General features: G+C 45.0%; 2 protein-coding genes across 5 annotated transcripts in view; one reads left to right on the top strand and one right to left on the bottom strand.

Moving 5' to 3' along the window:
- FIG4 (FIG4 phosphoinositide 5-phosphatase) overlaps positions 1-5295 on the bottom strand; it is a 100638-nt gene extending 95343 nt beyond the window's left edge. For both annotated transcript variants that reach the window (XM_075923979.2, XM_075923980.2), the window contains exon 1: positions 5091-5295. In XM_075923979.2, coding sequence (XP_075780094.2) covers positions 5091-5153 — 63 coding nt within the window. In that variant the 5' untranslated portion in view covers positions 5154-5295. The remainder of the gene's footprint in view (positions 1-5090) is intronic.
- A 211-nt stretch (positions 5296-5506) lies between these two features.
- AK9 (adenylate kinase 9) overlaps positions 5507-24434 on the top strand; it is a 175308-nt gene continuing 156380 nt past the window's right edge. For all 3 annotated transcript variants that reach the window (XM_075923971.2, XM_014573695.4, XM_025184734.3), the window contains exons 1-5: positions 5507-5982; positions 9304-9432; positions 11825-11888; positions 13491-13543; positions 13672-13768. In XM_075923971.2, the coding sequence (XP_075780086.2) occupies positions 9316-9432; positions 11825-11888; positions 13491-13543; positions 13672-13768 (331 nt within the window). In that variant the 5' untranslated portion in view covers positions 5507-5982; positions 9304-9315. The remainder of the gene's footprint in view (positions 5983-9303; positions 9433-11824; positions 11889-13490; positions 13544-13671; positions 13769-24434) is intronic.

The raw sequence follows: 24434 nt of genomic DNA, 5'->3' as shown, positions 1-24434 counted from the left end.
GACACAGTCCAATTTCTTTATAATTTGGTGTGCCTCTAAAGGGTGGTGCATAGATTTAGTGACCTGAAATCGGGTCATGCAAGTCAAAGTTTCCAGATATAAGCTCTGAAAAAAAAGCTATTTTTAACAAATTTCTACAGTTTTGTTTGTTTTTGCAAAGAGGTGGATATCAAACTATTGATGTGATGCAGGTTAAAATGTTTCCAATTTTTTTTTTAAGTTTTACCCTCAGTATCACATGGTACTCATTAAGTCTTTGGGAATCTGGCCTGGTCTATACAGTAAACTTCAGATAATATGACACCTTTAGGACCCAGGGGGTGCCGGATTATCAAATATGCCGGACTATCGGAAGGGGGGCCTATGAGAGGTCTGGGATGGGGTGGGGTAGGGGGGATGGGAGGGCGGCACTGCGGGACCAACCCAGCAGCATCCCAGCTGCTCTGCCCCAGGCGTCCCCAAGTCAGCAGCTGCTGAAACCGACCAGCGGCTGACTCGGGGAAGCCCGAGCAGCTGGGGTGCTGCCAAGGGGTGGCGCTACGGGACCAACCCAGCACCCCACCTGCTCTGCTTCTGCTCCGGGCTTCCCGGAGTCAGCTGCTGGTCAGTTTCAGCAGCGGATAACTTGGGGAAGTCTGGGGCAGAGCAGCTGGGGTGCTGCCAGGTTGGTCTGGGCACAGCAGCTGGGGTGCTGCCAAGGGGTAGCACTACAGGACCAACCCACCACCCCAGCTGCTCTGCCCCGGGCGTCTGAGGGGTTTTGTTCATGAGGCTTCCTGCTGGCCAGATTGACAATTGAAGCCCTATGTGTTTATGACCTATTTGGGAAAGGTCTCCAAGTAGCCCTGGTTTTGAGTAACTCCCCCAAAGCTGATGCCCTCAGCAGTGCCCAGACCCGTCCCATCCCACTGCAGTTCTGCACATGTAGACAAGTCCTCAGCTTCACAGAGTAACGGAATCACCACTGCATTACCAGCTCAATGAGTAGCAGCACTTGACCTTGAATCCACACCCAATGGTACGCCAACATGCTGAAGTTTAAAGCACCACTTTACTTGAACTATTTGTGTGGGAACAGAAGTCAGGTTGAGGCAACATTCAACAATATACCTTGTGCTATCACTGCAGTAAGGACAAGCCCGATGCTTGCTAGATTTGAAAAACTAAGTATTTTATGATTTACCTTTCCCTCCCGCCCCCCACCCCCCGCATCTCCCTTCTGTTCTGAAATTTGATTTGTCCTTTTCATATGTGTTCATTTTTTTTTAATTGTATCCTTTGGTATATATGATTGTGACTATTTTCTTCCACTATTTGATCTGAAGAAGTGGGTCTGGCCCACAAAAGCTCATCATCTAATAAACCATCTTATTAGTCTTTAAAGTGCTACATAGTCCTGTATTTTGTTTTAAGTATTTTATTTACTTTATGCAGTTGCTAGCATAGTTATTTTCTACAGTACGGTCAGCCAATTTGTTTGTGTGGGTCTTTCATAGAACAAAAGGGGACAGAAAAAAATTGTTAGGGAATACATGGCTGCAAAACCTCCAACTGCGGCAGTTGTGACTGCTCAGCAGGTTTAAAACCTGAAATTGCTTTCAATTTATATTAAACTGGCTAGGTTTCCAGTTGATTTCCTTTAGTAATTCAATTTAAAATACACCCCAAACCAACTACCATTAAGATATTACCCAAAATTTATTTTCTGGATTATAAATATCAGCATGGATTACTAATATCTGCCAAAGAAACTAATGAATTTTTTCTGAGAGAAAGGACTGCCTATAATATCTGCCTTCAAAAGCCAGTAAAGGAAATTTTCTAAGGTGTGTGAGATAATATTTTTATTGAGCCAACTTTCATTAGTGAAAGAGACAAGTTATCAAGTTACAGCAAGACCTCAACAAGAGCGCCATATATTTCAGAAACTTGTATCTTTCACCAACAGAATCAGAGCCAATAAAAGATCTTCCTTTACCCACCTTGTTGTCTAATATTCTTGGATCACTTCTGTACCTGAGGTTTTGATGAACTCATACTGACATTAGCAACACTTTCAGTTTTGCAGATTCAAAACAAAAATGTAACGAAAGCTAGGGATGTTAGATATCATGTAACTCAATTGTCATGTAACTGCACAAAATTTTAGCCGTTACATGACTATTCAATAGTCCCCAGGGGCAGGGCCAGAAGCCAGTACACTCTGGCCCCACTCCCAGAGAGCCCCCTGCTACCCGGCACTGCTGCCTCTCTATCAGAGAGGCAGCAGCATGGGGTAGCAGGCAGGAGCTGGTCCACAAGGGGAGCCACATTAAAAACCAGCTCCCCTCACGAACCAACTGTCTGCTGCCTCTCATACAGAGGGAGCAGCACAGGGTGGCAGCAGCCCCTGTCTATGGGGGTCCGAGCTCCCCACGGAGGCTGCTGCAGGGGATGCAGGGCATCCTTTGTCCATGGGAAGCTCAGACCCTCCTTGGACAGAGGATGTTGCCGCAAAGCAGCTTCTGCCTGCAGTGGGCCCAGGCTCGCCATGACCAGAGGCTGCTCTGTGGGATGCAAAGCAGCCTCTATCCACGGGGAGTTTGGACCTCCAGTGGACAGAGACTGCTTTGTGGCAGCTTCCTCTGCCATTCCCCCCACTCAGAGGCAGAAGCGAGCGACTAGGCTTCTGGGGGGAACCGGCTTTTAAGAAGGCTCCCCCATGCACCAGCTCCTACCGCCCATCTCTATAGAGGGGAGTCGATATGCGTGGGGAGTTGGCTTGAAAGCTGGTTCTCCATGCATATCAGCTCCAGCCTGCCCCGCCCCTGCACTCCAGTGAGCGGGAGGCACCCTCACCAGTGCAGGGTTGAGAGTGGCAGGTGTATCCAGTGCTCGGGGGGAAACTGCTTAAAGCGACATGCCCCCTTGATGTCTCTGTATTAAGGATGTTAAGTATCATGTAATTCACTAATTGACTATTCAATTAGTCAATAGGGCGGTGCTGCCCCTTTGGAACGCAACCACGGTATTTCAAAGCAGCAGCGCCACACAGAGCCTAGGGTAGGCTGGGGACTCCAGCTGACCCCGGGCTCTGTAAGGTGCTACTGCTTAGAAGTACTCCTGTCCTTCCCTTCCTTGCTGCCTCTATCTGAGGCTCTATCTGAGGCTATGTCTAGACTAGGCTTTATTTTCGAAAGAGGATATGCAAATTCTGCAGGATATCTTCTTCTGATCTCATTTTCAAAAGCGGGTCTTTCGAAAGTGAAAGCAGTCTGGAAGCAATTGTTTCGGACCCCCCCTCCTTTTTTGAAAAACCGCTCTTCCTTAAAAAAATCAGGTTTACGCAGTTTTTCCAGGTCCCGAATACTTTCGCTTTCGAAACTGAGATCGGAAGAAGATATCCTCTTTCGAAAATAAAGCGTAGTTTAGACGTACCCTGATAGAGGCACGGATAGTCGACTAGCCCTTAACATCCTTACTCTGTATCCTATCAACTTCATACACTCCCCCCTCTTCCTGCCTCTGTATCGACAGGATTAACTGATAAGCGCAGGTTTATTGTTTAATCGTTTATTTGACTATATGCCAACATGCCTAATTATAGCATTAATCTATTAACAAAAATATCCTCTTGTTATAGTCAAGTTTGTTTTGCAAGTCCCTAATCTCATGATAAAATAATGAAGAAAGTAACAGAAGTGCCTCACCTTAATATTTGCCTTTATTACTGGGGAATGCTGCAGTGTTTAAAGCAGTTATCCTCTTTCAAAACATCACAAAACTTTCTTTTTTGCAATGTTGCCTGACCGATAGTGTCTCGTTGTTCCCTTGTACTCCCCTGACCATTTCCTGTCTGTATCCATCAGTTGGATCTTGTTTTATACCTAGACTATAAACTCAGGGCAAGGACTATCTTTTTGTTATAGTTCTTATCAGCCTCTTTTAACTATTTGGTCCTTAAGATGCTAATAGACTATTTGTTGTTTTTACATTTTTCCTGTTACAGACTGGCGCAGCTATCCCTTTGAAACTTATCTACCCAATGTAAAAGGTCTTTGTAGCAGAATGCAGGTGGTTAAGTCATTGAGAGAGTGTCTTTTCTGGTTAAAATGGCAAGAAACTGCACTTGAAAGGGAATCCTCTGAACTGTCATTCATGTTAAAATTCGACACTCTCCAAAGAGGATTGAACAAACACTTGAACTATCTTACACATTATCAAGATAGCTTTGCCAATTATCACCTCTAATACCATTAACTCACAAACATCCCACTCTCCCCACCTCTAATATCGTCAATTCACAGACACTTACCTTCCTTCCTCCCCCCCTCCTGCATCCCCCTCCTGTTCTGAAATGTGATTTGTCCTTTTCATATGTGTTAATTTTTTTAATTGTATCCTTTGATATACATCAAGCTTTCGCCCCATGAAAGCTCATCATATAATAAACCATCTTGTTAGTCTTTAAAGCGCTACATTGTCCTGCATTTTGCTTCAGCTACCCCAGACTAACACAGCTACATTTCTATCACTATTCTTAACTATTTAGTCTTTAAGGTGCTAATAGACTATTTGTTGTTTTTTAAGTTTTTCCTGTTACAGACTGGCTCAGATATCCCTTTGAAACTATCTACCCAATGTCCTTCTCCCCCAGTTATTCTTAGTTCTGGATTTCCAACACCCCAGTCATCTGAAAGAAGTGGGAAAGCTCCTGATACATGTTTTGTTAGTCTTTAAAGTGCTACCAGACTATTTGTTGTTTTTTAAGTTTTTCCTGTTACAGACTAACTTAGCTACCACTCTGAAATATTTGTTATGTGTTTGTGCACCACTTAACATAATTGGAGCCTGATCCACCACAGGGGCTCCTAAGCACGCCAGTGATATAGCGATTAACAGAACTATTAATAAGAAATGCCTCACAGCAGGGAGCTCGGGCTTGACAGGTCCGTGGCCACTCAGCCCGGGATACTCCGACTGGGCAGGGGAGAGGGGCTCTCAGGGCTCTTTTAGACGTGGAGAGGCGGGTCCCTTACCCTCTTTCCCCAGTTCCCTAGACCACACGCCCGCCCTCAAGGTACGGGGGCGCAGGAGCCGCGGTTACTCACAGCTCTGGTCTCGTACAGCACCAGCTTCTGCACGCAGCGGATAATCGGCGCCGCGGCGGGCATGGCGATAGCGGGGGAGGGGGCTCGGGGCCCGCCCCACGGCAACGGGAGAGGGGGCAGCCGCGGCAGGGACACTGACGTTTAACGGACGTGGAGTGGACGGGTTCCCGTAGCCAGCCACGCCCCCCAGCCGGCGCTGCCGAGCAGCTCGGGGGCTCCAGCACCAGCGGCCGCGGCAGAGGCTCTGGGCGGCCGGGTGAGACCAGAACCGGGCAGACCTGGGGAAGGGCGCCCGGTCGCTTCCCCACACCGGGACTCAGGAGCCGGAAGCGGGGCTGTCGCAGCGCGCAGGCGCGGTCCCGGAGACAGCGTCAGACTGCGGCGCCCCCGTGACCTGGTCGCGGGACTGAACGACACCGACTCCTCGGCGGCCATCTCAAGTGTGGGTGCCGGGTGGGCTGCGGCAGCGAGGCAAGCTCCTGCCCGCCAGAGTGAAGCGCTGGCAATTTGTGAGGCGCAGGGCCGGGCTGGCGCTGAGGGAGAGGGTGCCAGTGGCTACGCGCGGACGGGATCCCATCCTCATGGCCCCCAGCATCAGCACTAGGGACAGCTCCGGCCCCTCCTCTGGCGTTCACCGCTAAGGAACGGCCCTGCGCTTGTAACTCCCGCTGTGGCGGTTGGACGCGCGCGTCGCCACCCGCTTCAAAACTCGGCGCCTTACAGGAGCGCGGCTCGAGCGGCCAGTGGGCGCGGGGCGGGAGGGAAGAGGCGCGGGGCGGGGCTCGATGGTTGCTAAGGGTTACGCGGCAACACAAATCAGTGCCGGGCAGTGAGCCCTGCGAGCCCGGCGCAAAGGAAGCGGAGGGGCCGTTCCGTGCCTGCCCCGCGCAGTGTAAGTGACACCGGCCCCCGCTGCCCTGGCCAGCACCCCCGTCCCCTCCCGCCCAGGCTGCACGGGGATGTGGCGCTTGGCACAAAGCTGACGGGGGCTGTGCCAGAGGGTTCCCCCCCCCTCTCTCCCCAGGCCCCGGCCAGAAGCCGAGCTGCCCTGAGCGTCTGTGGCAGGGCCCCGTGCGGACTCCGCAGCCCAGGTACAACGTGACCGCACCGCCCAGTCCCCTCCCCCAGCCCCAAGGCAGCCGCGTGACATCTGCAGCCCGCCCCGCGCCTGCCCCTCCCCCGGGGCAGGTTAGCTCCTGATTCCCAGTCCAAGAGCAGAAAGTTATAGAGCTGTATCGGCGGGAGAGGGAGGTATTACAAGTGCCAAACAGTTAATGTGATAAGAACTTCAGCGAGCGATGGGTTAGGTGTTTATATAGTTTGTTTGTTTGTTTGTTTGATTGATTCAATAAAATAATCAAATCAGGAGCTGGTTAGTTGTACAGGATGACATAGGTTTCGGGTCAGCCAAGTGACCGTCATGTCAGCCTGTTCTGAAGGAGCTGGGCTAAGTCACTTCAAAGCCTCATCGGAATTTGTGACATGCCAGCTCACCCCCAGCTGCTGCCATGGGACGATTCTGCTCATGTACAAGCAAAACAAACCAGATCATTTTCTGCCCGGTCCTTTTATTTCCTGAGGATTGGGAGTGTGCTACATTAACAACAAATAATACAACAAATTACATTTCCCCGTTGCCAGAACCGAAAACACCAATCAATCCATGTTAATGTCTTGTGATATATTGGCATAGCAACTTAAGGAGGGTATTGCTCTCTGTTGCCCAGCTAGCACTTTGTCTGCCTTCTTCCTGTGTAGTCTGCAGTCTCTGACCCTGCCACATTATTTTTGACTGTACTAGCAGAGGATAAAATTAGAGTAGGTTTTGCTGCTTGCTGGAGGCAGTGTGGTGACTGCACCTCATGGGTGAATCTTCAAAGGAGGAGGTGAGGACTATTGGGATTCAAGTGAACTGGGAGTTGTAGGAAGATTATAAGGGAAGAGCTGAAACTTGTTTAACTTTTTCCACTATGAATAGTCCAATTGATATTAATGGGCTATTCACTATCTAAAATTAAGCATGTAAGTCTTTTAAGAATTGGGGCCAATTTCAAAGGCAGACAGTGAAGCTGTAAGGATACTGAATACAAGAATAAGAGAAAAGTGAAACAAGAAAAGGGGTAGTTTGAGGATCATGAGAAACACCTGCAGTCATATTTGGAGTCAGGGATTGAAAAAGAAGAAATCTATCAAAACCTATAGAGATGTTTAGGGCACCATTTAAGATTTTGTTAGGGAGGGCAACTTTAACCCTGATTCCAAGAGCTATTTAAGCACTTGAAAACTAGGGTGGGTTTGTTTGTTTGTTTGTTCAGGTAATGGGAGAAGGGCACAACAAAAAATGGTGCTCAAAGAGAGGGCTCATTTCACAACGTATGAAATTTGCTCAGCTATAGGGAGGGAATAGCTAGGGGATGTGTGCGGAGGAGGTGCTGCAAAGGGAAATCATGCCTTACTAATCTGCTAGTTCTTTGAGGTGGTCAACAAACATGTGGACAAGGGGGATCCAGTGGATATAGTACACTTAGATTTCCAGAAAGTCTTTGACAATGTCCCTCACCAAACGCTCTTAAGTAAAGTAAGTTATCATGGGATAAGAGAGAAGGTCCTTTATGGATTGATAACTGGCTAAAAGCCAGGAAACAAAGGGTAGGAATAAACAGTAAGTTTTCAGAGTGAAGAGAGGTAACTAGTGGAGTCCTCAAAGGGTCTGTCCTGGGATCAATCCTATTCAACCTATATATAAATGATTTGGAGAAAGGGATAAACAGTGAGGTGGCAAAATTTACAGATGATACCAAACTGCTCAAGATAGTTAAGACCAAAGCAGACTGTAAAGAGCTTCAAAAAGATCTCACCAAACTAAGTGATTGGGCAACAAAGTGGCAAATGAAATGTAATGTTGATAAATGTAAAGTAATGCACATTGGAAAACATAATCCCAACTATACATACAATATGATGGGGACTAATTTGGCTACAACTACTCAAGGGAGAGATCTTGGAGTCATTGTGGATAGTTCTGTGAAAACATCCACTCAGTGTGCAGTGGCAGTCAAAAAAGCAAATAGAATGTTAGGAATCATTTAAAAAGAGATAGAGAATAAGACAGAAAATATCTTATTGCCGCTATATAAAACCATGGTACACCCACATCTTGAATACTGCATACAGACATGGTAGCCTCATCTCAAAAAAGATATATTGGCATTGAAAATGATTAGGGGTTTGGAACGGGTCCCATATGAAGAGAGATTTAAAAAGACTTGGACTTTTCAGCTTAGAAAAGAGGAGATGAAGGGGAGATATGATAGAGGTCTATAAAATCATGACTAGTGTGGAAAAAGTGAATAAGGAGAAGTTATTTACTTATTCCCACAGTATAAAAACTAGGAGTCACCACATGAAATTAATAGGCAGCAGGTTTAAAACAAAAGGAAGTTTTTCTTCATTCAGTGTACAGTCAACCTTTGGAACTCCTTGCCAGAGGATGCGGTGAAGGCTAGAACTTTAGCGGGGTTCAAAAAAGAGCTAGATAGATTCATGGAGGTTAGGTCCATCAATGGCTATTATCCAGGATGGGTTCTTAGCCTCTGTTTCTCTGGAGGTGGATGACAGGGGAGGGATTATGTGAGGATTACCTGTTGTGTTCCTTTTCTCTGGGGCATCTGGTATTGGCCACCATCGGCAGACAGGATACTGGGCCGGATGGATCATTGGTCTGACCCAATATGGCCATTCTTATGTTCTTATGTACTGTGGTATGTGCCCAGTTCCTAACTGACACATTGAAGGCATGTCAGCTCTGCGAAGTAAATCAGGAGTCAGGCTCCTGCTTTCCCAGCAGTATGGCCTGTAGTGACTCTATGCTCTTAGAGAGGGCAGCAAACCATGACAGCTGGGGAAGGAGGGACAGCTCGATGTGTTCCCTCTTGCTGCAAACCTTACCCAATAATGTACAAAACTTTTAGGGTAGGTCCTCTTTCCTCCATGAATGGCATCCCCATGTAATGGGATTAATGAAGGTTCTTATAATCTCTTCTTTTTCTGCAATTATTCTCTGCCCCTGCATTGTATATGGTCAATAGTTATATTTTCCTTTGTCAATATCCATTGTTTACTAAGATGATCAATTGTTATTTTCTGTCTGCTTCCTCATATGTAAATCACTGTGTCTAGTGTTACATAAATAACATTTCCCCCCTTATTTTAGCCTATTTTAATAATGGCATCACCAGAGAAAAAACAAGATTATCCTTTTATGGATATATTTGATGAAGATGAAGCTGAAAAATCCTTTCTGTTGTCTAAACCTACCTGCTTAATTATCCTTGGAAAGCCAGTAAGAACACCAATATCTATATTTTAATTTAAACATTTCATAGACATTATTTTTCTTTCAGATAGATTTGATAAAGGTTTTTAATTTTCTTTAAAAATAGCTTAGTAATACAGTCAAAGCCACTCTAGGATCTGATACTGCATTTTTTTCATTCCAAAACTACTGTTGAGACTAGTTAGAATTTTAGACATGAAGGATGAAGAGCCTAAATCCTGCAAGGTCCTGAACATCTTTTGCTTTCATTAAAATCTGTAGGAATTGAGGATACGCTTTGCAGTGTCACCTGTTGGCTCCTTTAATGGGACACATACAATTAGGAAAACTACTTTAATAAGATAAACCTAAGGGAATAAGGTTTTTTTTCTATTACATTCAATGAATGTTCTGTTATCTTAATATAAATATGACAATTGCTCAGCCTGTTTTGGTAGGGTTTTTTTGGAGGAGGGTGGCTAAATTATCAGCTACAATTAGAAGTATTCGTACTATGATAATAGGTTACAGATTTCTCCAAGATTTTCTTCTGCTTTTTACATCAGCCAAAATGTTTGTTTTATATTCATCACATTTTAATATGAAAACCATATGATAAATGGAAAATTAAAATAAGTATCAGTAATAGACAAAATTGAATAAACAAATACAGAAATATATGATAATACTGAGTGCTATTTACATCTTTTTTGTTTAAATACAACTGCCCTTTGATCATGAAAAACTGAAATCCACCAAAGGATCCTGGATTAAGATGCTTGTACTGTGTTGTTGTAGAAATTTAAGAGCTCTTTTTTTCCTTAAAAGTTATGTGGCCTATTGGACTAAAATAATTAGATTAGAAAGTTTCAAGTAGTTGTGTTGTTTTCCTTTGAGCCAACAGAAGTTAAGAAGGAATGGCCTTCCCTATTTTAACCTATAAGGGCCACCTCTGATCTATAAGAACAGACAGGTGGATTCTATATATTATTTCAAGTGGTTGGTCACTACAGTTCAAGACCTTTCCTTTTCCAACCTTCTTCCCCCACCCTTTGTCCCCTTTCAGGGAATCATAGCATAAGGACCTTTTGGGTACATCTACACAGCGACATTATTTCAATATAACTAGCATCATTTCAAAATAACTTAGTCTGCATCTACACAGCATGCAGTTATTTTGAAATCATGTCGAAATACTGTCAAGCTGAAGGATTTCTTACTCCATCTCCTGGAACCCTCATTGTACAAGGAGTAAGGGAAGTCGGAGGAAGAGTGCTCTATTTTGAAATATGTGCTGTGTAGATGCTCCCAATTTCAAAATAAGCTATTTCAAAATAAGCTATGCTGTTGATGTAGCTCAAATTGCATAGCTTATTTCAAGTTAAGCCCTGCTATGTAGATACACCCTAAGGATGCGTCTAGACTGGCAAGATTTTGCGCAAAAGCAACTGCTTTTGCGCAAAAACTTGCCAGCTGTCTACACTGGCTGCTTGAATTTGCGCAAGAGCACTGACTTTGTAATGTACAAAATCAGTGCTTCTTGCGCAAATACTTTCCCGCTCCCCCTCGGGAAAAAGCCCTCTTGCGCAAGAATACTTGCTCAAGAGGGCCAGTGTAGACAGGGAAGAATTGTTTTGCGCAAAAAAGCCCTGATGGCTAAAATGGCGATCGGGGCTTTCTTGCTCAAAATCGCGTCTAGACTGGCCATGGATGCTTTTGCGCAAAAGCAAATCTTTTGTGCAAAGGCACTTGCCAATCTAGATACGCTTTTGTGGAAATACTTTTAATGGAAAAACTTTTCCATTAAAAGTATTTCCGGAAAATCATGCCAGTCTAGATGCAGCCTTAAGGGACTCTGCTGTCTAAGGATATGCATTTTGCATTGTTGCATGGCATAACTAAAGCCAACTTTCCTGGTCTAGTGTAGACCAGTTCATTTTAAGTACAAAAAGTTGCAGAAGTATTATGACTCCACCTTCTTTTTATCCCTTTTGTTGCCTTACTCCAAAATGGCAGAAAGGTTTTGCTCAAACTTGCCCCAAAAGTTTACTGTAGCCTGAGATGAAAGATGTCCAGTTTTAGTCCCACAAAAACTTTTTATAGAAACTCATGAGTAACTCATATTAAAAGTTTAACATAGCCTTATTTATAAATACAAATATATTTATTATGAAGAAAATCAGTTTAAGGGAACAATTATATTAACAATAGTAGGAAATACATTATATGTTGCCTGGTGACCTTAAGGAGGTTTATGTTATAGCACATGGCACAGAGGCCCTGATCCTGACTAAGGCTTTTAGTGCCTACTGTATTACAAAGAAATAATAACAGGACATGCATTTCATTTGCATTTTCTTATGTGAGTAATGGTAAATTCTTTCTATTTTTAAGAAACTATGTCTTTTTTCATTTTAAGGGTACAGGAAAGAAAACATTAGCTAGAAAAATAGCTCAGTTATGGAAGTGCACACTCATTGAAGGTAAATATCAACTGTAATCACAACACTATAACACTTTTTGTTTTAGCTTTCTTTATGTTCCTAGAAATTCTAAATGGTACATTATTGACCAGAGTGAAGATCACTGGTAAGGGTAAACTGTGATAATCTTTCAGGAAACACATTGTTGATCATGGAAAATATATCTGCCTTTAGTTACATAGGTACTAAATAAGCCAATTTCCTCCTCATTTACAGGAGGAAATGTAAAACCTAATAACCAAAGGTAGGGCCCAGTCCTATCAGATGATCTATATGAGGTGATGTAACTCATATGTTTCTGTGGAACCTTGCTGAAGTCTGTAGGGGATCCATATGGGCACTGAGGTCCGACTGCTTGGATTTAGTTTCCAGGATCAGATAATGCCTGTTTTTTTGTTCCGTGTTTGTACAGTGCTTAGCACAATGGGGCTCTAGATGAGGCATTGGGATCCTCAGCACTTCTGTAGTTTTCTGTAGAGCAAAGGAAGTAAGTTATTATTGGTTTTGCTACAAAGTTGCAAAAAAGAATACTATTTAAACTCTGGTTAACACTTCTATTTTAGAATGTAAATCAAGAACCCTTGGATTAATTCACTTACATTTTGCAGGGAATTTTTTGCCTCTGCCTGATATATATCCTACATTTAAAAATGGGGGAAGTCTAAATTGGGCCCATAAAAACTTTAACTATAGCGAAGCAGAAGTTACTTTAAACAACTCTTTGTTCAAGTTAATTATAATATACATAATTAGGCTGATTTTTATGAAATAAACATGTTCATTAAACCTTGTTGTTAATAAACATTATAGATTTCAATTTTTGTACTATTGATTTTCCTTGTAAATATCAATATAGTTTTAGTGCATTAATTAGAAAATATGGAAGCCCTCTGGTGGTAAAAAATGCTTCAGGTTCCTGTGCAAACCAGAGGCTTTAAAACATATAAAATAAAATGTCTTTATCATGTTTTGAAGACTTTGAGTTCAAAGTATGATACAGTTTCTGTTTTAGTAAAATCACTTCACTTTATTTCCATCAAGAAAATATAGATTACTTAAGTCATTTTGCTTCTTTAATATAAAGTGACACCTGATGTAAAATATTTCTTATGAGAGAAAAAAAATAGAAAAAGAATTTTTCAGCTACGTAAGGATCAGCCCCTTCCTCTGCATGTGGAATGCCTATTGACTTCAGTGAGGCTTATATATGTGAAGGATTTGCAGGATTATCCTGAGGCTCCACCCTATCATTGCAGTTCATAGAGCCATGTGTAGGAGCTTTGAGTGTCAGGGGGTATCAAACTAGCACTGTCATGTTTAATTTGACCTTTAAGGGGTAATTTTTTTTATCTGTTGTCTATTTTAAAAACTGACATCTTTGTATGGCTGTTCTCTTTTTGAAATTTGACTTTTTAATATGTGAAATGTTTTTTAGCTCGAAGATGCAATACCAAATTTCATACTAGTTACACTATAATAATATGAAATCACTAATAAAGACCACCATATTAGATTAACAATGCACATGTAAATGTACTGTTTCATGTACAATATGTTTTATAAATTGTTTAAATTTTGTTATGTATGGTGTACATTTTTTAGCTTTGGAAGTAATAGAAGAAAATATTACGGCAGGAACAGAATATGGACTTAAGGTAAAATGTACTATTTTATTACATTTCATGACATTCATAACGTTCAGTGTTTTTCCCCTTGAAGTCAATGGCAGCAAGATAGGATCACAATGCAAATATAAGAAGTTATGCTTTACGTTTTCCTTTAGATGCAAGAATTGCTTTATGGAGGTCAAAATATTCCTGAAGAACTGATCACAAAGATGATTCTGAAAAAGATTGAGTCACCAGAAGTTGCTCACTTTGGTATGTGTTGTCATTTTTTCAGAACTCTCAAGGTATGCCTACCATAGCTCTCTAAAACTTAGTTTTGTCTTTTTATATCTCTAGAGCATAAGATTTTTTAAAATTCTCTTATACTGCAATCTGTTGAGTTCAGTCAACCATTTTTCCACCAGCTAAATCAGTAGATGAAGCAATGAAAACCAGAATCCATCTTCATTGCTTCATCTATTGCAGAACATGGACATCTGGAAATTAAGGTAACCTAAGGTGGCATTTAGGGACTACTGCAGTTGATGGTAGAGAACAGCAAACTGCTATGTACTCGTGCACACACCAACAGAGTGATATTTTTTACACAAATTATATCCTTCTCTGATTTTTCTGTAATAAAGGTGAGATGCTATAAGAGATTGAGGTGTCAAAATAAATAGTTCTGCAACAAAATGATCATTTTATAAAAGGAAAGAGTCCCAAACTCACATGGTATGCATCCAAAAGTTCTGAAGGAATTAAAGTATGAATTTGCTAACTTGCTAGCAAATATATGCAATCTCTCAGAGCGGATAATTGGGAGAGAGGTTGTGACTCTATTTTAAAAAGGCCTATGTGTGATCTAAGGAATTGCAGACTAGTAAATCTTATATCTGTTCCTGGTAAACTGATAGACACTATGGCTATGTCTACACTACAAGGTTTTTGCACAAAAACCAGAAGAGCATCCACCCCTTGAAAGTGTTTTTGCACAAAAACAAACAAACAAAAAAACAGTAAATTGACGGGATAGAGGACTTTTGCTGGTAGAGTTATTCCTCTCCCAACGAGGAATAACTCCTTTTTGTGCTACAGCTCTTGTGCAAAAAGATCCTATTAGCAAAAGTACAGATGCTCTGATGACCAGTCTGTTAATGGCAATCAGAGCTTTCTTATGCAAGAGCGTCCATGCAATGTGGATGCTCTCTTGCAATGTGCTTTTGAGGTGTTGATGCACTTTTGCTGAAGAAGTTTTTGCTGAAATACTCTTCCACAAAAACTTCTCACGCAAAAATCCTGCAGTATAGACAAAGCCTATAACTAAAAACAGAATAATAAACACCTTGAATTCATGACATGATAGTCTAAATCAGAACATTTTATTCAAAGGAAAATCATGTTTCACTAACGTCAGAATTCTTCGAATATGCCAGTGAAGTAGTGGATAAAGAAGAATGATTTGACATGATTTTGATTTTTGTAAGTTCTTTAACAAGGTCAAAAGAGGGAACAAAAGAAATGAAATAATCATGAAGAGGGGGTATGTCTACACTACAGAGTTAGTTTGAACTAACGGAGGTTAGTTCGAACTAACTTTAATAGGCGCTACACTAGCGCTCCGCTAGTTCGAACTTAATTCGAACTAGCGGAGCGCTTAGTTCGAACTAGGTAAACCTCATTCCATGAGGATTAAGCCTAGTTCGAACTAGCTAGTTCGAATTAAGGGCTGTGTAGCCCCTTAATTCGAACTAGTGGGAGGCTAGCCCTCCCCAGGTTTCCCTGGTGGCCACTCTGGCCAACACCAGGGAAACTCTATGCCCCCCTCCCGGCCCCGGACCCCTTAAAGGGGCACGGGCTGGCTACGGTGCCCATGCCAGGTGCAAGCCTGCCAGCACCCAGCCAGCAGATCCTGCACCTGGCATGGATTGAGCCAGCCACCCGATTCCCCCGAGGCCTCCCCCTCTTCCCGGGACCAGGCTGGAGGCTCCCGGGAGCTTGCCCGGGACCGCAAGAGGCGGGCACCCGCCTGGGCTAGTGCGGACATCGTGGACCTTGTCCACGATCTCTGCACTAGGCACAGGAAAGTGGCCGGCTTGGGCAGGAGAGCTGCCAGCCTGGCCACCCAGGAGCAGGTGTGCATGAAAATCAAGGGGGTCCACTGAGACCCCCAACCCTGAGCCCTGAGCTTACAATGGCCGTCCTGGGTCAGACCAAAGGTCCATCTAGCCCAGTAGCCTGTCTGCCGACAGCAGCCAACCCTAGGGACCCTGGAGGGGATGGACCGAAGACAGTGACCAAGCCATTTGTCTCGTGCCATCCCTCTCCAGCCTTCCACAAACCTTGGGCAGGGACACCACTCCTACCCCCTGGATAATACCACTCCATGGACCCAACCTCCATGACTTGATCTCACTTCCCTTTAAACTCTGTTCTAGTTCTAGCCTTCACAGCCTCCTGCAGCAAGGAGTTCCACAGGTTGACTCTTTGCTTTGTGAAGAACAACTTTCTGTTACTAGTTTGAAGCCTGCTACCCATTCCTTTCCTTTGGTGTCCTCTAGTCCTTCTTTATGGGAACTAATGAAGAACTTTTCTGTATGCACCCTCTCCACCCAACTCCTGCTTTTAGAGACCTCTATCCTGTCCCCCCTCCGTCTCCTCTTTTCTAAGCTGAGAAGTCCCAGTCTCTTTAGCTTCTCTTCATATGGGACCTGTTCCCAACCCCTGATCATTTTAGTTGCCCTCCCCTCTCCCAGCCACTCTCTTCCCCTCTCCCACCTCCTTTTCCCAGTCTCCCCCAGTTTTGTTCAATAAAGACAGATTCCATTTTTGACCACAATTGTCCTTTATTTTGTACATCAAGAAAAGGGGCTAGGGAAGGGTAAGTGGAAGGAGGTGAGGGAGGAATGGGGTACGAGCCCTCGATGGGGAGGACTGGGCTGGCTCTGCGGGCTTCTGGGGGTGGAAGCTCTCCTGCAGCCCCCCAATTGCTCCCTCTCCCCAGATGGCAGCCTGCGGCAAGTGCAGCTGGGCTGATGGCCAAGTGGTGTGATGTGCCCAGTGTGGGCACTCAGGGCACTCCAAGCCAGGACTGGTTTTCAAGCGGGGCACCCCTGAGAACTGTCTGTCCGGGGTGGGGGTCGGGTCCCTTTGAGCACAGCCCTCGGCTAGCCTGAGACAGCATCTCCACGCTCTAAGTCCTCCTCTGATGCCCTGCCAGCACTGCTTCCGGCCATCCTTAAGCCCAGTTCAGGGTCCACTTAATGTGGACATGCTAGTTCGAATTAGCAAAACGCTAATTCGAACTAGTTTTTAGTTCTAGACGCATTAGTTCGAATTAGCTTAGTTCAAATTAACTAATTCGAACTAAGTTAGTTCGAACTAACTCTGTAGTGTAGACATACCCTAAGAGACAAAGCACTGTCATGGATCAAAAATTGGCAAAGACACAGGAAACTGTAAGAATAAATGGTCAGTTTTTGTCATGGCAAAAGGTTAACAGGTCTCTCTCTATTAAGATTAGTAAAGTATTGTCTATTATCTACTGTCTAATGATCTGGACAGGAAGGTAATTAGTGAGATAGCAAAATGTGTAGATAAACGGTTGTTTGAAGTAGTCAAGGCCAGAGAAGTCTGTGAAGAATATGGAGATTTAAGTAAGCAAGGTAAATGTGCAGCACCATGGCAGATGGAGTTAAATATTGACAAATGCAAAATAATCCACATGAGAAGCAAAATTTCAAACTCATTGATTAATTTATTAGGGTTCTAAATTAAGTATATCAAATCAGAAAAAGGACATGGAAATCATTGTGGACATCTCAATGCTTATTGTGAAGTTGTCGTAAAAAACCAAACAACATGTTAGAATGTATCAGTAATAGGATGGAGAATAATGTGTAAAAAGTTATGGTGCCATTATGTAAAAGTGTGATATGCCATCATCTGGAATATTGTGTGCAGTACCTTTTCTAAGAGAACAGTGCAAAATTAGAGTGTGGGGCAAAGAAGGGTGACAAGGTTCATATAGAATTCAGAGATGGTGAAAAGATTGAGGCTTATTTTAGAAACAAAATAAATAAGAGTGAACATAATAAAATAATGAATGGCACTAAGAAGGTAAATTGGAATTTCTGTCCTCATTACACAAGAACAAAGAACATTTAATGACAGGAAAAGTTTGCAGATTCAAAACCGATAATAGGAAATACTTTTACACATAAACCCTGATTAGACTCTGGTACTCATTATCACAAGGCGCTGCTAAGGACAAAAATTTCACAGAATCCAAACAAGCATTGGACATTTTTATGTGGGTAAGTATAATATTTAGTTACAATAGTTAATGTTTTTTTTTAAAAAAAAAAAAAGTATTGGAAGGGATATAAAACCTCATGCTTCAGGATTTAAGGCAATTTCTAACTACAGTAAAACTCCAGTTGTTCGGCATCCAGTGGTCCGGCACTGCCGATAGTCCGGCACCAACTGGAACCTAGAAGTTCTCTAGCCAGCTGGACAATTGGAACTGCTCTGCCCTCGGCTTCCCCAAGTCCGAAGCTGGTCAGTTTCAGCAGTGGCAGACTTGGGGAAGCTGTGGGGCAGAGCACCACAGCTGCTCTGCCCCAGGCTTCCGCAAGTCCGGCGCTCTGAAACTAACCAGCGGCGGACTTGGGGAAGCCAGGGGCAGAGCAGCTGGGGCGCTGCCGAGTTGGTCCCACAGCGCCACCCCTCACCTGTGCAGCGCTGCGGGATGAACCCGGCAGCACTCCAGCTGTTCTGCCCCCCGGCTTCTCCAAGTCCACTGCCGCTGAAACTGACTAGCAGCGGACTTGAGTAAGCCGGGGTCAGAGCAGCTGGAGTGCTGCTCACTCTGCGCAGTTCCCCGCCGACCCTCCACCCCAGACTCCTCATAGCCCCCCTTCCAGTACTCCGGCATATCCAATAATCCGGCACCCCTTAGGTCCCAAAGGTGCCGGATTATCGGAAGTTTACTGTTTTAGGAATTAAGATTAAACTGGTAAACTAGTGGACACTATAACGAAAAACAGAATAATAAAACATCTGCATGGCATTTTCATATGTCTGCCTACTGTGAGTTTTCTTGCACTTTTGAAGCATCTAATGCTGCTTGCTTTTCTACACAGGCTACTGGTCAAAATGGATCAGAAGTCTTATCCTGTATAAAAAACTGTTACATACCTCTTAACTGTTGTTCTTGGAGATGTGTTGCTCATGTCCATTCTAGTTAGGTGTGCGCACCATATGCACGGATCCAGGGGCGGATATAGGGCAGGGCGAACAGGGCGGCCGTCCCGGGCCCCACGCTTAAAAAAGCCCCGCGCGTGCGCATGGCGTCACGGCGCATGCGCTGTGGCAAAGGGGGGGCCCCGCGGAGTTACACTGCCCGGGGCCCCGCAAAACAGTCATCTGCCCCTGCACGGATCCCAGAGCTTTTTTTCCTTAGCAGTATCCATTGGGCCAGCCAGGGAGTTCCCTGGTGTGGTGCCACTATATTGGTGCATATATGCCCATGCTGGTCTTCCGCCCCCTCAGTTCCATCTTGCCGGAGTCCTCTGACAATGGGGAGGTGGGTGGGATTTGGAATGGACATGAGCAACAAATCTCGAACAACAACAGTTACAAAGTGAATATTCAGTTTTTCTTTTTTGAGTGCTTGCTCATGTCCGTTCCAGCTAGGTGACTCCCTAGCAATACTACAGGGAGTACTACAGGAACTAATCTGCAATGGACTGCAACACAGCCCTCTCAAAAGACTGCATCGCCCCTGGCCTGCTGCATAATGGCTTGTAAACATATAAACAGAGGACCACAAAAAATGAGATCTATGAAACTCTCAAGTCTTATCAATGTAGAAGGCTACGGCCCTCCTTACATCTAAATAGTGCAGGGACTGCTCTTTAGGCATTGAGTGAGGTTTTGGGAAGAAAACTGGGAGGTAGATATTCTGAGACATGTGGAAGTGGGAGACAACCTTAGTAAAAAAGGTAGTGTGGGGCCAGAGCTTGATCTTATCCTTAAAGAAGACAGTATATGGGGGCTCAGATGAAAGGGCCCTCAGCTCCGATACCCTTCTGGACAATGTAATGGCCACTAGAAAGACTACCTTCCATGGCAGGTGCTTCAAGGAGCAAGCGGCTGAGGGGTTCAGACAGGGGGCTCATGAGTCTTGTAAGAATCAGGTTAAGATCCCAGGGGGCACAGGCTGCCAAACAAATGGGTACAACTTGTCCACTCCCTTGAGGAATCGCTTAACCAATGCATTTGCAAATACCGTCCTACTCCATTCCCCAAGGTGGAATGCTGCAGTAGTCACTAAGTGAACCCACAGGGACCAGCTGCATTGACAGGCTGTCTCACAAACAGGATGCCCTGGCAGACAATGGACTCTTGTAGCCACCAGTCGAATGACGAGGTAATGTCGTCCAGTATCGTGACTATTGCGTCCAGCAGTGCATGCACCGGATTGTGCACTGTTACCAGCTATACCGAAGCTGTAGTGTGGCATGCGGTATTACATAAGTGCAGGCTGCCATGTGGCCCAACCTCATGCACATCCTTGCTGTCATGAAAGACAAAGACTTGAGGCCTTCGATTATTATCCTGATAGCCATGGAGCTGGCCTTGAGGAGGGATACCCTCACCGAGGTAGAGTCTAGTGGGCCCCAACAAAGTCTATTATCTGAGTAAGGTCGAGTGTGGATTTCTCCTCATTTATGAGGAGTCCCATTTTGAGAAACAGAGCCCTGACTAGGTCTATGTGGCTCAGAAATTGTTCCCTGGACGAACCCCTGATCAACCAATCATTCAGTAAGGGAACGCCTGGACCCTGTTCCTCCATAAGGCCATGACGGCAACCATACATTTGGTAAAGACCCTAGGCATCTTGGACAGGTCAAATGGGAGGACTGCAAACTGGAAGTGGTCTAGGCCTACTGTGAATCTTAGGAATTTTTTGTGGCCAGAATCACCAATATATAAAAGTATGCATCCTTGAGATCAAGGGCAGCATACCAGTCTCCTTTCTCTAGGGAGGGGATGGTGGAGGCAAGAGTGACCATTCTGTACCTTGTTTTCTTTATGAATGAGTTGAGGTTCCTTAAATCCAGGATGGGTCAAAGGCCTCCCTTGGACTTTGGGATAAGGAAATATCTGGAATAAAACCCTCTCCCCTTGAATTCCTGTGAAACAGGCTCAACTGCCCCCAGATGCAGAAGCGAAGATACCTCTAGTCTTAACAACTGCTCACAAGAGGGGTCCTGAAGACAGATGGGGGGTGGGAAGGAGGTTAGGAAAGGAAGGGGAGAGCATATTCACTTTACACCAGGCCAACCACCCGGTGATCCAAGGTGATCTTGAACCAGGCAAGGTAGAAATGGGATAGCTGGCACCCAAAGGGGGGTGTTATTGCAGAGACTGGGACACCGTCCTAGGGCGTATTTTCAAAATGAAATCTTGGGCTGCTGGTTGGGAGGCGTGGCAGATCCCCTTTCAGAGTCCGACCTTGACACCCTATTCTTGTTCCTGACATTGGTGGTGTTATTATTCCTATCCCTCCTTCTGCCTCAATCAGGTCTGAAGGACTGCTAGAAGGGTCTCAGGGTTGTCCTGGGGTGTAGAGGTCTCCTTTGAGGTGCTGAGGTATGGATCCCCAGAGTCTTCAGAGTAGTCCTGGAGTCCTTGAGGCCATGAAGCCTCAAGTCTGTCTGGTATAAGAAGAGACCAGCCTCCTGAAAAGGGAGGTCTTACAGAATATTTTGGACCTCAGACAGAATCCCAGACACCTGAAGCCACGCACTTCACTTCATGACAACCCCTGTAGCCATCGTATGGGCTCGCACAGTCTGCAGCATCCAAAGCCACTTGCAGCACCATACAAGAAACTACCTTGCCTTCATCTGACAAGGCCCCAAACTGCTGTCTGGATTCCTGCAGGAGGAGTTCTTTGAACTTCTCTACAGCAGACCATGTATTATAAGCATATCGGCTCAGCATTGTTTGCTGATTTATGATAGGCAGTTGTAGGCCCCCTGTGGCATAGGTCTTCCTGCCCAGGAGATCTAGTTTTCTCGGGTCCCTGCTCCGTGGCATAAACCTGGGTGGACCTTGCCTTTCCTTTTGACCCACTAGGGAGCCCGGGGCACAGTGCACATAAAGCTGTTCATGTTCTGAGGTAAGGATGAAGTAATGCCTCTCTACCCCTTTTTGGGTGTGTGGTATAGAGGTGAGTGTCTGCCACGAGGTTTTTGAGATTTGATGTTTTAATAGTAGTGCGACCCTGGCGGGGGCATCAGCTATCAATATGTCGGGTCTTAGTCCTCCGGGAGCTCCTCCACTTGAACCCCTAAATTGGCTGCCAGCCAATGTAACATATCTTGGTGTTCCCTGACATCCATCACAGGCATGGAGGGCACAAGATCAGCCAATGTCTCATCAGGCAAGGAAAAGGACAACTGCCTTCCCGGGAGCTGCTGAGCCAGATTCCCCTCACTCTTGGGTGGTGGTCTCACCGCCTTAATGTAAAATGACTATGTGACCTAAGAGATTGGGGCTCTCGTGAGGGGGGTGGCCAAAGGAGTAACCTTTGAGTGAGTGGCCACTAACAAAGGCCTCAAGGGAGGTGGCCCTGGGCCTGATGATATGCCCACGGTGTTCAAAATAGCCACTGGGTCTGTGGTTGCCATTGGGGCAGCCATGTCTGTTGTACTGTGGGGCTTGGGTGCTGGGAATGGTACCGGGATCAGGAGCAATGGTGCAACCTAGATCTATATGAAGAGACTGTTGAGCAAAGAGACTCAGCTTCTGATTCGGACAAGTAGTCCGAAGCTGACCACAGTGGTGCCAGAGACCGGTGCGATGAACTGTGGTGAGCCATTGCCATTGGCTTCCTCCTGTGGGTTGGTACCAGTAGGGACATCAAAAGTGCAGGTGCAGCAGGGGCTGTAAATATGTGGTCTGTGCTGCTGGTACAAGAGGTGCCCCTTGTACTGACACCCCTGGTTCAGAAAAGTATAACGGCACCACAGACATTTGGGGTCCAATAGGAGGCCTTGGCACTGGTGCCATTGCCGAAGTCAGCAATGTAGCTGGAACTAATACCACAGACAGGGCTGGTGCCAGTACTGTGATTGAGACTGGTGCTGGTGTGGATGTTGGTACCGGTGCAGGAGGCAATGTCGGTGCCAGTGTCTGTGCTGGTGCCAGCACACATGCCAGTGCCAAAGAGCGAGGCTGCACCAAATGGTGTGGTAATAGCAGCTGGGTCAGTTCCTGTACCATGGAAGGTCCAGGGTGCACTGTCCCTGGATCTGGTCCTGGAGAAGATGTGAACTCTATGAGGTCACGAGCCACGTGGAAAGTCTCGGGGGTCAATGGTTGCCAGATCTCTTCAATCGCTATGTCTGGAACTAGACTCTTCCCACATGGCGAGCTCAACTTGTGCCGACATGGCACAGGAGTCTCCTGACGCATCGTTGTAGCTGCATTCCCATCACCATGGCACACTTTGTAGCTATGTTAGGTAGGAAACGGCCCCCGTTCTGCCTCTTCTTCCTCGGTGTTGGAGACTGGGACTGGTACCTTGATGTTGAGGGCTTGGCCAGTGCCGCAGTGTGTCCTGGAGCCGATGAAAGTTCCAGCACCAAAGCCGGTGAGCTGTGCACCCTGGGTGCCGCATCCAGTGCCGCCAGTTGTAGAGCGGACTCCATGAGGATGAGCTTAAGATGGGAATCATGATCCCACTTTGTTCTTGGCTTAAAGCCTTTGCATATCTGACAGCTGTCTGTATAATGGCCCTTTCCTAAGCACTTCAGGCAGGAGTCATGCGGGTCACCGCAGGGCACAGGTTTTAAATACTTTACACATGGCTTAACACTCTGTGGTCCAGGCATCCCCTCCCCAAGAGGGGGAGATATAAGAAGGGGAACTCCCTTATCTATAACAACAAACTAATAAAACTATTTACACTAAGAAGTACAATTAACACTAACACTATTTACAGAAGGCTAAGGGATAGACTGTCTGCGTAGTCAAGCACTCCAGCTTCCATCACAGACGGTAAGATGGAACTTAGAGGGTGGACAGCCATCAGGGGTATATATGCATCGATATAGTAGCGCCATTCTAGGGAACTCCCTGGCTGGCCCAATGGATACTGCTAAGGGAAAAAAGCTCCAGGATCCATGGACATGGCACACACACACTTAACTGGAATGGACATGAGCAAGCAGTCACAGGAGAACTGATCCTATATTCATTTAGGCCCTCTTGAAGCCCTCAGGTTCCCTTAACCTTCAAGGACAGGATACCAAAACTGGTCCTTTGCCACAACAGAAAAGATCTGGTTATAGAAGAAAATGTCAGAGTAACTTTTATTTCCCCCATCTCCATTCCAAACTAAATACTAATCCACAGTGCAACACTTACTTATCCACTTACGATAATCCTACGGTTATCATGACAAGAATGAAATCCTGCACGGACATTGAAGTCACAAACATTGTCAAACATGGTGCCTCCAGAGCTATCACAAGATAGAATATGATTAGTTTAGCAAAGGTTTCTAAAGTTTTGAACTGTCAGTACCTAAACTAGCCCATCCCATACCAGACTTCAGACACCAGCTGGGCACACACAGATCTTTTATCAGGATGAGAGACCTTTTGCACTTCTATCTTAATGCAAAGAAAACAGACATGCATCTCACTTGTCCCCCTGTTGACCTATGTTCCTGGAGAAAGATATAGATTGTGGATGAAAAGGTATTTACTTTGACCACTGACCTTGCATTGAAAAAATCTAATCCCCACGCATTATAAAAGGAATTTGTCTTTCATCCCATGGATCTCCCACTTCCCTAACACAAGGGTGACTCTCTACATCCCAAGAAAAAGTGATCTAGTCTCTTTCAGAGTACGTCTAC

This window comes from Pelodiscus sinensis, chromosome 3 (assembly GCF_052426305.1).
Source record: "Pelodiscus sinensis isolate ZL-2025 chromosome 3, ASM5242630v1, whole genome shotgun sequence".
NCBI classification, from domain to species: domain Eukaryota; kingdom Metazoa; phylum Chordata; order Testudines; family Trionychidae; genus Pelodiscus; species Pelodiscus sinensis.
Note: the sequence above shows the minus strand (reverse complement) of the source record. Positions and strands in the feature narration are given on the sequence as shown.